The sequence below is a fragment of the Cheilinus undulatus genome, unplaced genomic scaffold, assembly GCF_018320785.1.
Source record: "Cheilinus undulatus unplaced genomic scaffold, ASM1832078v1 Contig2, whole genome shotgun sequence".
Classification (NCBI taxonomy): Eukaryota; Metazoa; Chordata; class Actinopteri; order Labriformes; family Labridae; genus Cheilinus; species Cheilinus undulatus.
This window is the reverse complement of record NW_024571687.1, coordinates 54,547-71,576: the sequence shown is the minus strand read 5'-3', so window position 1 is coordinate 71,576 and position 17,030 is coordinate 54,547. Positions and strand designations below refer to the sequence as shown.

The following is a 17,030-nucleotide window of genomic DNA, read 5'->3' as shown; positions in this document are numbered from 1 at the left end:
TCACATATCAGACTACACAGTCACATATCAAACTACACGTTACATATCAAACTACACAATCACATTTCAAATTACACCTGCATATTTTAAACTACACTGTCACATATCAGACTACACATCACAAATCACACTACGTAGTCACATATCAAACTAGATATCGAACTACACCATTACATATTGAGCTATGTAGTCACATATCAAACTAGATGTCACATAATGAGGTACAGCAACATATCAGACTACACTGTAGACGCTCAACTACACTGTTACATATCAAACTACAACGTAACATATCAGATTACACCGGCACATATCAAACTACACTGTTACATATCAAACTATACTGTTACATATCAAACTACACTGTAACATATCAGACTACACCGTCACACATCAAACTAGACCGTAACATATTAAACTACACCATCACATATCAAACAACACGGTCACATATCAAACTACACCGTCACATATCAAACTACACAGTCACATATCAAAATACAATGTCACATATCAAAGTACACCATAACATATCAAACTACACCATTACATATTGAACTATGTAGTCACATATCAAACTAGATGTCACATATCTAACTACACCATTACATATCAAATTACACAGTCACATATCAAACGACACCGTAACATATCAGACTACACCGTCACATATCAGACTACACTGTTACATATCAAACTACAATTTAACATATCAGATTACACCGTCACAAATCAAACTACACTGTTACATATCAAACTATACTGTTACATATCAAACTACAATGTAACATATCAGACTACACCGTCACATATCAAACTACACTGTCACATTTCAAATTACATTGTCACATATAAAACTACACGTAACATATCAGACTAAACGTCACATATCAAACTAGACTGTCTCATTTCAAACTACACCGTCACATTTCAGTTGACACCATAACATATCAAACTAGATGTCACATATCAAACTAGATGTCACATATCAAACTAGACCGTCACATATCAAACTACACAGTCACATATCAAAATACACCGTAACATATTAGACTACACGTAACATATCAAACTACATGTCACATTTCAAATGACAGTATCACATATCACACTACACCGTCACATTTCAAATACACCGTCACATTTTAAATTACACCGTCACATATCAAACTACACTGTCACATTTCAAATTACATTGTCACATATTAAACTAGATGTCACATTTCAAATTACACCGTCACATATTAAACTAGATGTCACATTTCAAATTACACTGTCACATATTAAAGTAGATGTCACATTTCAAATTACACTGTCACATATTAAACTAGATGTCACATTTCAAATTACACTTTCACATATCAAACTACACCGTCACATATCGAAATACACGTCACATATCAAACTACAGATTCACATATCAGACTACACAGTCACATATCAAACTACACGTTACATATCAAACTACACAATCACATTTCAAATTACACCTGCATATTTTAAACTACACTGTCACATATCAGACTACACATCACAAATCACACTACGCAGTCACATATCAAACTAGATATCGAACTACACCATTACATATTGAGCTATGTAGTCACATATCAAACTAGATGTCACATATCAAACGACACCGTAACATATCAGACTACACCGTCACATATCGAACTACACTGTTACATATCAAACTACAACGTAACATATCAGATTACACCGTCACATATCAAACTACACTGTTACATATCAAACTATACTGTTACATATCAAACTACACTGTAACATATCAGACTACACCGTCACACATCAAACTAGACCGTAACATATTAAACTACACCATCACATATCAAACAACACGGTCACATATCAAACTACACCGTCACATATCAAACTACACAGTCACATATCAAAATACAATGTCACATATCAAAGTACACCATAACATATCAAACTACACCATTACATATTGAACTATGTAGTCACATATCAAACTAGATGTCACATATCTAACTACACCATTACATATCAAATTACACAGTCACATATCAAACGACACCGTAACATATCAGACTACACCGTCACATATCAGACTACACTGTTACATATCAAACTACAATTTAACATATCAGATTACACCGTCACAAATCAAACTACACTGTTACATATCAAACTATACTGTTACATATCAAACTACAATGTAACATATCAGACTACACCGTCACATATCAAACTACACTGTCACATATTAAACTACAGGGGCACATATCAAACTACACCGTAACATATCAGACTAAACGTCACATATCAAACTAGACTGTCTCATTTCAAACTACACCGTCACATTTCAGTTGACACCATAACATATCAAACTAGATGTCACATATCAAACTAGATGTCACATATCAAACTAGACCGTCACATATCAAACTACACAGTCACATATCAAAATACACCGTAACATATTAGACTACACGTAACATATCAAACTACATGTCACATTTCAAATGACAGTATCACATATCACACTACACCGTCACATTTCAAATACACCGTCACATTTTAAATTACACCGTCACATATCAAACTACACTGTCACATTTCAAATTACATTGTCACATATTAAACTAGATGTCACATTTCAAATTACACACACATATTAAACTAGATGTCACATTTCAAATTACACTGTCACATATTAAAGTAGATGTCACATTTCAAATTACACTGTCACATATTAAACTAGATGTCACATTTCAAATTACACTTTCACATATCAAACTACACCGTCACATATCAAATACACGTCACATATCAAACTACAGATTCACATATCAGACTACACAGTCACATATCAAACTACACGTTACATATCAAACTACACAATCACATTTCAAATTACACCTGCATATTTTAAACTACACTGTCACATATCAGACTACACATCACAAATCACACTACGCAGTCACATATCAAACTAGATATCGAACTACACCATTACATATTGAGCTATGTAGTCACATATCAAACTAGATGTCACATATCAAATTACACAGTCACATATCAGACTACACCCTCACATATCGAACTACGCAGTCACATATCAAACTAGATTCCATATTTCAAACTACACCATCACATATCAAACTACACTGTTACATATCAAACTATACTGTTACATATCAAACTACACTGTAACATGTCACACATCAAACTAGACCGTAACATATTAAACTACACAATCACATATCAAATTACACGGTCACATATTTTAAACTACACTGTCACATATCAGACTACACAGTCACATATCACACTACAATGTCACATATCAAAGTACACCATGTCACATATCTAACTACACCATTACATATTGAACTATGTAGTCACATATCAAACTAGATGTCACATATCTAACTACACCATTACATATCAAATTACACAGTCACATATCAAACGACACCGTAACATATCAGACTACACCGTCACATATCAGACTACACTGTTACATATCAAACTACAATTTAACATATCAGATTACACCGTCACAAATCAAACTACACTGTTACATATCAAACTATACTGTTACATATCAAACTACAATGTAACATATCAGACTACACCGTCACATATCAAACTACACTGTCACATATTAAACTACAGGGGCACATATCAAACTACACCGTAACATATCAGACTAAACGTCACATATCAAACTAGACTGTCTCATTTCAAACTACACCGTCACATTTCAGTTGACACCATAACATATCAAACTAGATGTCACATATCAAACTAGATGTCACATATCAAACTAGACCGTCACATATCAAACTACACAGTCACATATCAAAATACACCGTAACATATTAGACTACACGTAACATATCAAACTACATGTCACATTTCAAATGACAGTATCACATATCACACTACACCGTCACATTTCAAATACACCGTCACATTTTAAATTACACCGTCACATATCAAACTACACTGTCACATTTCAAATTACATTGTCACATATTAAACTAGATGTCACATTTCAAATTACACCGTCACATATTAAACTAGATGTCACATTTCAAATTACACTGTCACATATTAAAGTAGATGTCACATTTCAAATTACACTGTCACATATTAAACTAGATGTCACATTTCAAATTACACTTTCACATATCAAACTACACCGTCACATATCGAAATACACGTCACATATCAAACTACAGATTCACATATCAGACTACACAGTCACATATCAAACTACACGTTACATATCAAACTACACAATCACATTTCAAATTACACCTGCATATTTTAAACTACACTGTCACATATCAGACTACACATCACAAATCACACTACGCAGTCACATATCAAACTAGATATCGAACTACACCATTACATATTGAGCTATGTAGTCACATATCAAACTAGATGTCACATATCAAACGACACCGTAACATATCAGACTACACCGTCACATATCGAACTACACTGTTACATATCAAACTACAACGTAACATATCAGATTACACCGTCACATATCAAACTACACTGTTACATATCAAACTATACTGTTACATATCAAACTACACTGTAACATATCAGACTACACCGTCACACATCAAACTAGACCGTAACATATTAAACTACACCATCACATATCAAACAACACGGTCACATATCAAACTACACCGTCACATATCAAACTACACAGTCACATATCAAAATACAATGTCACATATCAAAGTACACCATAACATATCAAACTACACCATCACATTTCAAACTAGACCGCCACATATCAAACTACACCGTCACATATCAAACTACACCGTCACATATCAAACTAGACAGTCACATATCAAATTACACCATAACATATCAGACTACACCGTCTCATATCAAACTACACTGTTACATATCAAACTACCCTGTTACATATCAAACTACAATGTAACATATCAAACTACACTGTCACATATCAAACTACACTGTCACATATCAAACTACACGGTCACATCTCAAACTACACCGTAACATATCAGACTAAACGTCACATATCAAACTAGACTGTCTCATTTCAAACTACACCGTCACATTTCAGTTGACACCATAACATATCAAACTACACCGTCACATATCAAACTACACTGTCACATATCAAAATACATCGTAACATATCAGACTACACGTAACATATCAAACTAGATGTCACATTTCAAATGACAGTATCACATATCACACTACACCGTCACATTTCAAATACACCGTCACATTTTAAATTACACCGTCACATATCGGACTACACTGTCAAATTTCAAATTACACCGTCACATATTAAACTAGATGTCACATTTCAAATTATACTGTCACATTTCAAACTACACCATCACATATCGAAATACACGTCACGTATCAAACTACACATTCACATATCAGACTACACAGTCACATATCAAACTACACGTTACATATGAAACTAGATGTCACATTTCAAACTACACGGTCACTGTCAAACTAGACCGTCACATATCAACATACACCGTCACATATCAAACTACACGTTACATATTGAACTACACTGTCACATATAAAACTAAAGCGTCACATATCAAACTACACAGTCACATATCAAACTAGACCGTAACATATTAAACTACACCATCACATTTAAAACTACACTGTCACATATCAAACTACACTGTCACATATCAAACTACACTGTCACATATCAAACTACACCGTCACATATCAAACTACACAGTCACATATCAAAATACACAGTCACATATCAAACTACACTGTCACATATCAAACTACACGGTCACATCTCAAACTACACCGTAACATATCAGACTAAACGTCACATATCAAACTAGACTGTCTCATTTCAAACTACACCGTCAGATATCAAACTAGACCGTCACATATCAAACTACACTGTCACATATCAAAATACATCGTAACATATCAGACTACACATAACATATCAAACTAGATGTCACATTTCAAATGACAGTATCACATATCACACTACACCTTCACATTTCAAATACACCGTCACATTTTAAATTACACCGTCACATATCAAACTACACTGTCAAATTTCAAATTACACCGTCACATATTAAACTAGATGTCACATTTCAAATTACACTGTCACATTTCAAACTACACTATCACATATTGAAATACACGTCACATATCAAACTACACATTCACATATCAGACTACACAGTCACATATCAAACTACACGTTACATATGAAACTAGATGTCACATTTCAAACTACACGGTCACTGTCAAACTAGACCGTCACATATCAACATACACCGTCACATATCAAACTACACGTTACATATTGAACTACACTGTCACATATAAAACTAAAGCGTCACATATCAAACTACACAGTCACATATCAAACTAGACCGTAACATATTAAACTACACCATCACATTTAAAACTACACTAGCACATATCAAACTACACTGTCACATATCAAACTACACCGTCACATATCAAACTACACAGTCACATATCAAAATACACAGTCCCATATCAAAGTACACCATAACATATCAGACTACACCATCACATTTCAAACTAGACCGTCACATATCAAACTACACAGTCACATATCAAAATACACCATAACATATCAAACTACACCATCACATTTCAAACTAGACTGCCACATATCAAACTAGACCGTCACATATCAAACTAGACAGTCACATATCAAACTACACCGTAACATATCAGACTACACCGTCACATATCAAACTACACTGTTACATATCAAACTACACTGTTACATATTAAACTAAAATGTAACATATCAGACTACACCATCACATATCAAACTACACTGTCACATGTCAAACTACACGGTCACATCTCAAACTACACCGTAACATATCAGACTAAACGTCACATATCAAACTAGACTGTCTCATTTCAAACTACACCGTCACATTTCAGTTGACACCATATCATATCAAACTACACCGTCACATATCAAACTAGACCGTCACAAATCAAACTACACTGTCACATATCAAAATACACCGTAACATATCAGACTACATGTAACATATCAAACTAGATGTCACATTTCAAATGACAGTATCACATATCAAACTACACCGTCACATTTCAAAAACAGCGTCACATTTTAAATTACACCGTCATATATCAAACTACACTGTCACATTTCAAATTACACCGTCACATATTAAACTAGATGTCACATTTCAAATTACACTGCCACATATCAAACTACACCGTCACATATCGAAATACACGTCACACATCAAACTGCACATTCACATATGAGACTACACAGTCACATATCAAACTACACGTTACATATCAAACTAGATGTCACATTTCAAACTACACAGTCACTGTCAAACTAGACCGTCACATATCAAACTACACCGTCACATATCAGACTACACAGTCACATATCAAACTACACGTAACATATTGAACTACACTGTCACATATAACACTACACCATTACATATCTAAATACACTGTCACATATCAGACTATGTGTCACATATCAGACTAGACCGTAACATATTAATCTACACCATCACATATCAAACTACACGGTCACATATCAAACTACACTGTCACATATCAAACTACACCTTCACAAATCAAACTACACAGTCACATATCAAAATACACAGTCACATATCAAAGAACACCATAACATATCAAACTACACCATCACATTTCAAACTAGACCGCCACATATCAAACTACACCGTCACATATCAAACTACACCGTCACATATCAAACTACACAGTCACATATTGAAATACACAGTCACATAACAAAATACACCATAACATATCAAACTACACCATGACATTTCAAACTAGACTGCCACATATCAAACTAGACCGTCACATATCAAACTAGACAGTCACATATCAAACTACACCCTAACATATCAGACTACACCGTCACATATCCGACTGCACTGTTACATATCAAACTACACTGTAACATATCAGACTACACCGTCACATATCAGAATACACCGTTACATACCAAAACACAGCGTAACATATCAGACTACACCGTCACATATTCGACTGCACTGTTACATATCAAACTACAATGTAACATATCAGACTACACCGTCACATATCAGACTACACCGTTACATACCAAAATACACCGTAACATATCAGACTACACCGTCACATATCTGACTGCACTGTTACATATCAAACTACACTGTAACATATCAGACTACACCGTCACATATCAGAATACACCGTTACATACCAAAACACAGCGTAACATATCAGACTACACCGTCACATATTCGACTGCACTGTTACATATCAAACTACATTGTAACATATCAGACTACACTGTCACATATCAGACTACACCGTTACATACCAAAATACACCGAAACATATCAAACTACACAGTCACATATCAAACTAGATGTCACATATCAGACTACACATCACATATCAGACTACACTGTTACATATTAAACTACACTGTAATATATCAGACTACACTGTCACATATCAGATTACACCGTTACATACCAAAATATACCGTAAGATATCAGACTACACCGTCACATATCAAACTACAATGTAACATATCAGACTACACTGTCACATATCAAACTACAGGGGCACATATCAAACTACACCGTAACATATCAGACTAAACGTCACATATCAAACTAGACTGTCTCATTTCAAACTACACTGTCACATTTCAGTTGACCACATGACATATCAAACTACACCGTCACATATCAAACTACACTGTTACATATCAAACTACAACGTCAGATTTCAAACTAGACCGTTAATCAAACTACACTGTCACATATCAAAATACACCATAACATATCAGGCTAGACGTAACACATCAAACTACATGTCACATTTCAAATGACAGTGTCACACATCACACTACACCGTCACATTTTAAATTACACGTCACATATCAAACTACACTGTCACATTTCAAATTACACCGTCACATATTAAACTACACCGTCACATTTCAAACTACACCATCACATTTCAAATACACTGTCACATATCAAACTACACCATCACATATCAAACTACACTGTCACATTTCAAATACACTGTCACATATCAAACTACACCATCACATATCGAACTACACTATCACATTTCAAACTACACCGTCACATTTCAAATACACTGTCACATATCAAACTACACTGTCACATTTCAAATACACTGTCACATATCAAACTACACCATCACATATCGAACTACACTATCACATTTCAAATTACACTGTCACATATCAATCTACAGCATAATATATCGAGAGTGATCGTGTGCTGCAGTCAGCCTCTGTAGTTTATAAAGTGACTGTGATGTTCCTCAGGTTCTGTCGTGGATCCACAGGGAGACCCAGGCGGTGATGGTCTGCTGCAGTCAGCCTCTGTAGTTTATAAAGTGACTGTGATGTTCCTCAGGTTCTGTCGTGGATCCACAGGGAGAACCAGGTGGTGATGGTCTGCTGCAGTCAGCCTCTGTAGTAAATGAAGTGACTTTGATGTTCCTCAGGTTCTGTCGTGGATCCACAGGGAGAACCAGGCGGTGATCGTGCGCTGCAGTCAGCCTCTGGTTGGAATGTCGGGGAAGAGGAACAAAGACGATGAGCGTTACCTGGACCTCATCAGAGAGGCCAACGAGACCACCAAGCTGACCATCTATGATGCCAGACCCAACGTCAACGCTGTGGCCAATAAGGTGAGAGGAGGAGGGTCACATGATCTGTCATATCACTGAGAGAACGTCCAGGGTTAGAGCTGAGGACTGTTGATCTGATGGTACAATAATACCACTAGTAATGAAAATGTTATCATTTTTATTATTATTTTCTGTCTAGATAGGCACTGCTGCACCATAGTATTAATGGGTAGTTCATACATAGAGTCTGAAGGTCTGTTATTCCAGTAAGAATGAGTTTTTTTCTGGCTGGGTCCCCGGGGTCTTAGTTTTGGGTTAGGGCCTGAAGGTCAGACAGATGGAACGCTCTGCTGTAGATGAGGATCTGAGCTTCTAATTTAAAATCTGATGGTCTCTGTCACCCCCTACAGGCGACTGGTGGAGGCTACGAAGGTGATGAGTACCAGAACGCTGAGCTGGTCTTCCTCGACATCCAGAACATCCACGTGATGAGAGAATCCCTGAAGAAGCTCAAAGACATCGTCTACCCCAACGTGGAGGAATCTCATTGGCTGTCAAGTCTGGAGTCCACGCACTGGCTCGAACACATCAAGGTAAGAGGTTCTAGGTCTGACAGTTTCAGAGGGACCAGAACTATATATCAGTGATAGATCTTCTTCAGAGATGGAGGGTCAGGGATAGGTTTTAGGTCTGTGGTTTCAGAGGGACCAGAACTTTATATCAGTGATAGATCTTCTTCAGAGATGGAGGGTCAGGGATAGGTACTGAAATGGTCCAGTCTATAGTCTGGTTTTAGAACAGGTGGCAGCACTGAGACAGTCGGGTCTATAGGTTGTCTCAGTTCTGCTGACGTCCTAGGTTGTCTCAGTTCTGGTGATGTCCTAGGTTGTCTCAGTTCTGGTGATGTCCTAGGTTGTCTCAGTTCTGGTGATGTCCTACGTTGTCTCAGTTCTGCTGACATCTTGGCTGTCTCAGTTCTGCTGATGTCCTAGGTTGTCTCAGTTCTGGTGATGTCCTAGGTTGTCTCAGTTCTGCTGACGTCTTGGTTGTCTCAGTTCTGGTGATATCTTGGTTGTCTCAGTTCTGGTGATGTCCTACGTTGTCTCAGTTCTGGTGATGTCCTAGGTTGCCTCAGTTCTGCTGACGTCTTGGCTGTCTCAGTTCTGGTGATGTCCTAGGTTGTCTCAGTTCTGCTGACGTCCTAGGTTGTCTCAGTTCTGGTGATGTCCTAGGTTGTCTCAGTTCTGGTGATGTCCTAGGTTGTCTCAGATCTGCTGACGTCTTGGCTGTCTCAGTTCTGGTGATGTCCTAGGTTGTCTCAGTTCTGGTGATGTCCTAGGTTGTCTCAGTTCTGCTGACGTCTTGGTTGTCTCAGTTCTGCTGATGTCCTAGGTTGTCTCAGTTCTGGTGATGTCCTAGGTTGTCTCAGTTCTGGTGATGTCCTAGGTTGTCTCAGTTCTGCTGACGTCTTGGTTGTCTCAGTTCTGCTGATGTCCTAGGTTGTCTCAGTTCTGCTGATGTCCTAGGTTGTCTCAGTTCTGGTGATGTCCTAGGTTGTCTCAGTTCTGCTGACATCTTGGTTGTCTCAGTTCTGGTGATGTCATGATATATCTGAGCTTGTTGTCTGAGTAATGATGTATATGGTATGATATGGGTTATGTTCCTTACCTTTAGTGTTCCTGTTGTTATGACTTGTTTGTGTCCTGATGCTTTATTTAATTACATGTCAAAACCCTTGTTTTTAAAGACTCTGTAAAAATAAAGTTTCAATTTTTATTTATCAGTCTGAATCAGAACCATTATTATTTTTATTATTTTTTTATTATTATTATTGTTTTATTATTTTATTTTATTGTTATTTGAAATGTTAAATAAATATTGGGGCTGTTGAAATTAATGAGTTAATGTGGATTAAACCATCATCATGATTAATCTGAGTAAGATTTTAATGCAGTTAACCCATCTACAGCGCAGATTAACTCAAAATCCCTGAAACATCTCTGGCAACGCATTTCGGGCAGTTAGGGTTACCGTGGAGCACGCAGCTGCGCATGGGCACATGGGCCGTTGATCTGGTGTGACCAACCAACTCCACATGGAAGACGCTAAACAGCACCCTGGCCCTCTTGAACTTTGAGTACAAAAAAACAACCCAGTCGAACAGTCGACCGACATAAAGTATTATGCACATTCTCTGGAAGGAGTTTTCTTTTCACCGAAGTGCTTCCAGCTTCAAATACCACATTAACAGGAAACATATGTTCATCGGAGATTCTGCTAGCACTTTGGCTAACACGTCGCCAAGCTTGCAAAATGAAATGCAATGAATAGATTATTAAAAATGAATGTTATTTAATCATGATTAATCCGAATTAATCCACAGCAACCTTGTGATTAAGCTGATTAAAGATTTGAATCTTTTGACAGCACTAATAAATAGATGACCATGTCATCTGTGTTGCTCTCCAGCTGGTGCTGTCAGGAGCCATCCAGGTGGCAGATAAAGTCTCAGGTGGAAACTCCGTGGTGGTTCACTGCAGCGACGGCTGGGACAGGACGGCTCAACTCACCTCACTGAGCATGCTCATGTTGGACAGCCACTACCGTACCCTGAGGGGCTTCCAGGTCAGTCTAAGGCACCATAGAAGAAGAACAGGGTTTAACTATAGAGGACTCCCAGAGACACCATAGAAGAAGACCAGGGTTTAACTATAGAGGACTCCCAGAGACACCATAGAAGAAGAACAGGGTTTAACTATAGAGACACTCAGAGACACCATAGAAGAAGAACAGAGTTTAACTATAGAGGACACTCAGAGACACCATAGAAGAAGACCAGGGTTTGTTTGTATGTTTGAACGTCTGACTTCCTGTTTCTCCTCTGCTGTACCTCTCAGAGGCTCAGAAACACTGGTAATGACTTTGTTCATTAATGTTGTTTCAGGTTCTTATAGAAAAGGAGTGGATCAGCTTCGGACACAAGTTTGCCTCAGTAAGAACCATATTTTTAACGTTTATCTTCACAGTGATCGACTTTCCTGTCATGTCTGTTTGAAATTTCAAGATGAGTACCATCAGATATTGATAATAATGCTGAGTCTGTTTGAACAGAGGATAGGACATGGAGATAAGAACCATGCAGACCAGGACAGATCACCCATCTTTGTTCAGTTCATCGACTGTGTGTGGCAGATGACCAAACAGGTAAGAAAACACCTTTACCATAGGATTACTGCCAGAGAATGATGGTGATTAACTGACTCAGCCTCAATACTCTTTAAGTTTCCAACAGCCTTTGAGTTCAATGAGCGCCTCCTCCTGACCATCCTGGATCACCTGTACAGCTGTCGCTTTGGGACGTTCCTCTACAACTGTGAGAGTGCACGGGACCAGCACGTAAGAACGTGTCCCAGACATTCCTACAAAACACACCCTAACCATGACTAAACCAAACACCAACAACTCCTGAACCACAACTAAGCCAGTCCTCAACCACACCTGAACCACACCTGAACCCTAACTGAACAATACACAACCACACCTGAACCACACCTGAACCATAACTGAACAATACACAACCACACCTGAACCACACCTGAACCATAACTGAACAATACACAACCACACCTGAACCATAACTGAACAATACACAACCACACCTGAACCACACCTGAACCATAACTGAACAATACACAACCACACCTGAACCATAACTGAACAATACACAACCACACCTGAACCACACCTGAACCATAACTGAACAATACACAACCACACCTGAACCACACCTGAACCATAACTGAACAATACACAACCACACCTGAACCATAACTGAACAATACTCAACCACACCTGAACAACACCTGAACCATAACTGAACAATACACAACCACACCTGAACCACACCTGAACCATAACTGAACAATACACAACCACACCTGAACCACACCTGAACCATAACTGAACAATACACAACCACACCTGAACCATAACTGAACAATACACAACCACACCTGAACCACACCTGAACCATAACTGAACAATACACAACCACACCTGAACCACACCTGAACCATAACTGAACAATACACAACCACACCTGAACCATAACTGAACAATACACAACCACACCTGAACAACACCTGAACCATAACTGAACAATACACAACCACACCTGAACCATAACTGAACAATACACAACCACACCTGAACCACACCTGAACCATAACTGAACAATACACAACCACACCTGAACCACACCTGAACCATAACTGAACAATACACAACCACACCTGAACCATAACTGAACAATACACAACCACACCTGAACCACACCTGAACCGTAACTGAACAATACACAACCACACCTGAACCACACCTGAACCATAACTGAACAATACACAACCACACCTGAACCACACCTGAACCATAACTGAACAATACACAACCACACCTGAACCATAACTGAACAATACACAACCACACCTGAACCACACCTGAACCATAACTGAACAATACACAACCACACCTGAACCACACCTGAACCGTAACTGAACAATACACAACCACACCTGAACCACACCTGAACCATAACTGAACAATACACAACCACACCTGAACCGTAACTGAACAATACACAACCACACCTGAACCATAACTGAACAATACACAACCACACCTGAACCACACCTGAACCATAACTGAACAACAGCCTTTGAGTTCAATGAGCGCCTCCTCCTGACCATCCTGGATCACCTGTACAGCTGTCGCTTTGGGACGTTCCTCTACAACTGTGACGGCGCATGGGACCAGAGCGTAAGAACATGTCCCAGACATTCCTACAAAACACACCCTAACCATGACTAAACCAAACCCCAACAACTCCTGAACCACAACTAAGCCAGTCCTCAACCACACCTGAACCACACCTGAACCATAACTGAACAATACACAACCACACCTGAACCACACCTGAACAATACACAACCACACCTGAACCACACCTGAACCATAACTGAACAATACACAACCACACCTGAACCACACCTGAACCATAACTGAACAATACACAACCACACCTGAACCACACCTGAACAATACACAACCACACCTGAACCATAACTGAACAATACACAACCACACCTGAACCGTAACTGAACAATACACAACCACACCTGAACCATAACTGAACAACAGCCTTTGAGTTCAATGAGCGCCTCCTCCTGACCATCCTGGATCACCTGTACAGCTGTCGCTTTGGGACGTTCCTCTACAACTGTGACGGCGCACGGGACCAGGGCGTAAGAACATGTCCCAGACATTCCTACAAAACACACCCTAACCACGACTAAACCAAACCCCAACAACTCCTGAACCACAACTAAGCCAGTCCTCAACCACACCTGAACCATAACTGAACAATACACAACCACACCTGAACCACACCTGAACCATAACTGAACAATACACAACCACACCTGAACCACACCTGAACCATAACTGAACAATACACAACCACACCTGAACCACACCTGAACCATAACTGAACAATACACAACCACACCTGAACCACACCTGAACCACATCTGAACCAATACTCAGCCACACCTGAACCACACCTGGAGCACGCCTCAAAATTAAGTACAGCACCTGGGGCCAATCAATTTTATCTACAAAATGATATCATTTTTGTCCTCTGAGCCTCAGTGAACTTGTAGTAACCCCCTCCAGCTCTAACCCTGATCAGCTGAAACATAGTGAACCTATCATACCCCCCTCCAGCCCAGCCATAACCCTCTGAGCCTCAGTGAACCTATCATACCCCCCTCCAGCCCAGCCATAACCCTCTGAGCCTTCCAGCCCAGCCATAACCCTCTGAGCCTCAGTGAACCTATCATACCCCCCTCCAGCCCTAACCATAACCCTCTGAGCCTCAGTGAACCTATCATACCCCCCTCCAGCCCTAACCATAACCCTCTGAGCCTCAGTGAACCTATCATACCCCCCTCCAGCCCTAACCATAACCCTCTGAGCCTCAGTGAACCTATCATACCCCCCTCCAGCCCAGCCATAACCCTCTGAACCTCAGTGAAACTATCATACCCCCCTCCAGCCCTAACCATAACCCTCTGAACCTCAGTGAACCTATCATGCCCCCCTCCAGCCCTCCCCATAACCCTCTGATCCTCAGTGAAACTATCATACCCCCCTCCAGCCCAGCCATAACCCTCTGAACCTCTGTGAACCTATCATACCCCCCTCCAGCCCTAACCATAACCCTCTGAACCTCAGTGAAACTATCATACCCCCCTCCAGCCCTAACCATAACCCTCTGAACCTCAGTGAAACTATCATACCCCCCTCCAGCCCAGCCATAACCCTCTGAACCTCAGTGAACCTATCATACCCCCCTCCAGCCCTAACCATAACCCTCTGAGCCTCAGTGAACCTATCATACCCCCCTCCAGCCCTAACCATAACCCTCTGAACCTCAGTGAACCTATCATACCCCCCTCCAGCCCTAACCATAACCCTCTGAACCTCAGTGAACCTATCATACCCCCCTCCAGCCCTAACCATAACCCTCTGAACCTCAGTGAACCTATCATACCCCCCTCCAGCCCAGCCATAACCCTCTGAGCCTCAGTGAACTCATAGTAACCCCCTCCAGTCCAGCCCTAACCCTAACCCTTACACTCTGTTTCTCTAGGAACTGCGGTCGAAGACGGTGTCTCTGTGGTCTTTGGTCAACAGTAAGATGGAGAACTATTTAAACCCATTCTACACACCGGAGTCAGGTAGAGTCCTGTACCCGGTAGCCAGCATGCGCCACCTAGAGCTGTGGGTGACTTACTACATCCGTTGGAACCCCCGTATACGACAGCAGGTATGTCAGAGGTCTGTAACTCCAGTGATAGAAGGACCCAGCCAGGTCTACCCTTTTTGCCTTATATGGTCACTTCCTATGAGTTATGAAACCATAGACTAGTAATTAAAAATGTTTACTGAGGGAACAAAGTCTGGTTCAGACCACAAATTCACCAAGGGTCCAGATGGAACTTGTGTCAGTCCATTGCTGATTTCTCCAGGTTATTCCTGAAGCAGTTTGATTGTTTAGAGCAGTTGGTGTTTCTTCTAACCATCAGAGCTGACTCTGGCTACTAACACTGTAACGACAGGGAATCCTGACTTCTTTTAGAAATCTGAAGACTTTGTCTCAACATGTCCTGGGAACGTGTCTGACTTTGTGCCAAGAATGTGAACACAACACTGACAGTATGTCTTTTGTGCGT

General features: G+C 39.7%; 1 protein-coding gene across 1 annotated transcript in view; it reads left to right on the top strand.

Annotated features, from left to right (window-relative positions):
* Positions 1-17,030, top strand: part of mtm1 (myotubularin 1) — a 45,029-nt gene that overhangs the window by 20,144 nt on the left and 7,855 nt on the right. Inside the window, exons 9-15 of the mRNA XM_041782468.1 lie at positions 9,613-9,798; positions 10,149-10,331; positions 12,208-12,363; positions 12,683-12,730; positions 12,850-12,942; positions 13,021-13,134; positions 16,448-16,624. Coding sequence (XP_041638402.1) covers positions 9,613-9,798; positions 10,149-10,331; positions 12,208-12,363; positions 12,683-12,730; positions 12,850-12,942; positions 13,021-13,134; positions 16,448-16,624 — 957 coding nt within the window. The remainder of the gene's footprint in view (positions 1-9,612; positions 9,799-10,148; positions 10,332-12,207; positions 12,364-12,682; positions 12,731-12,849; positions 12,943-13,020; positions 13,135-16,447; positions 16,625-17,030) is intronic.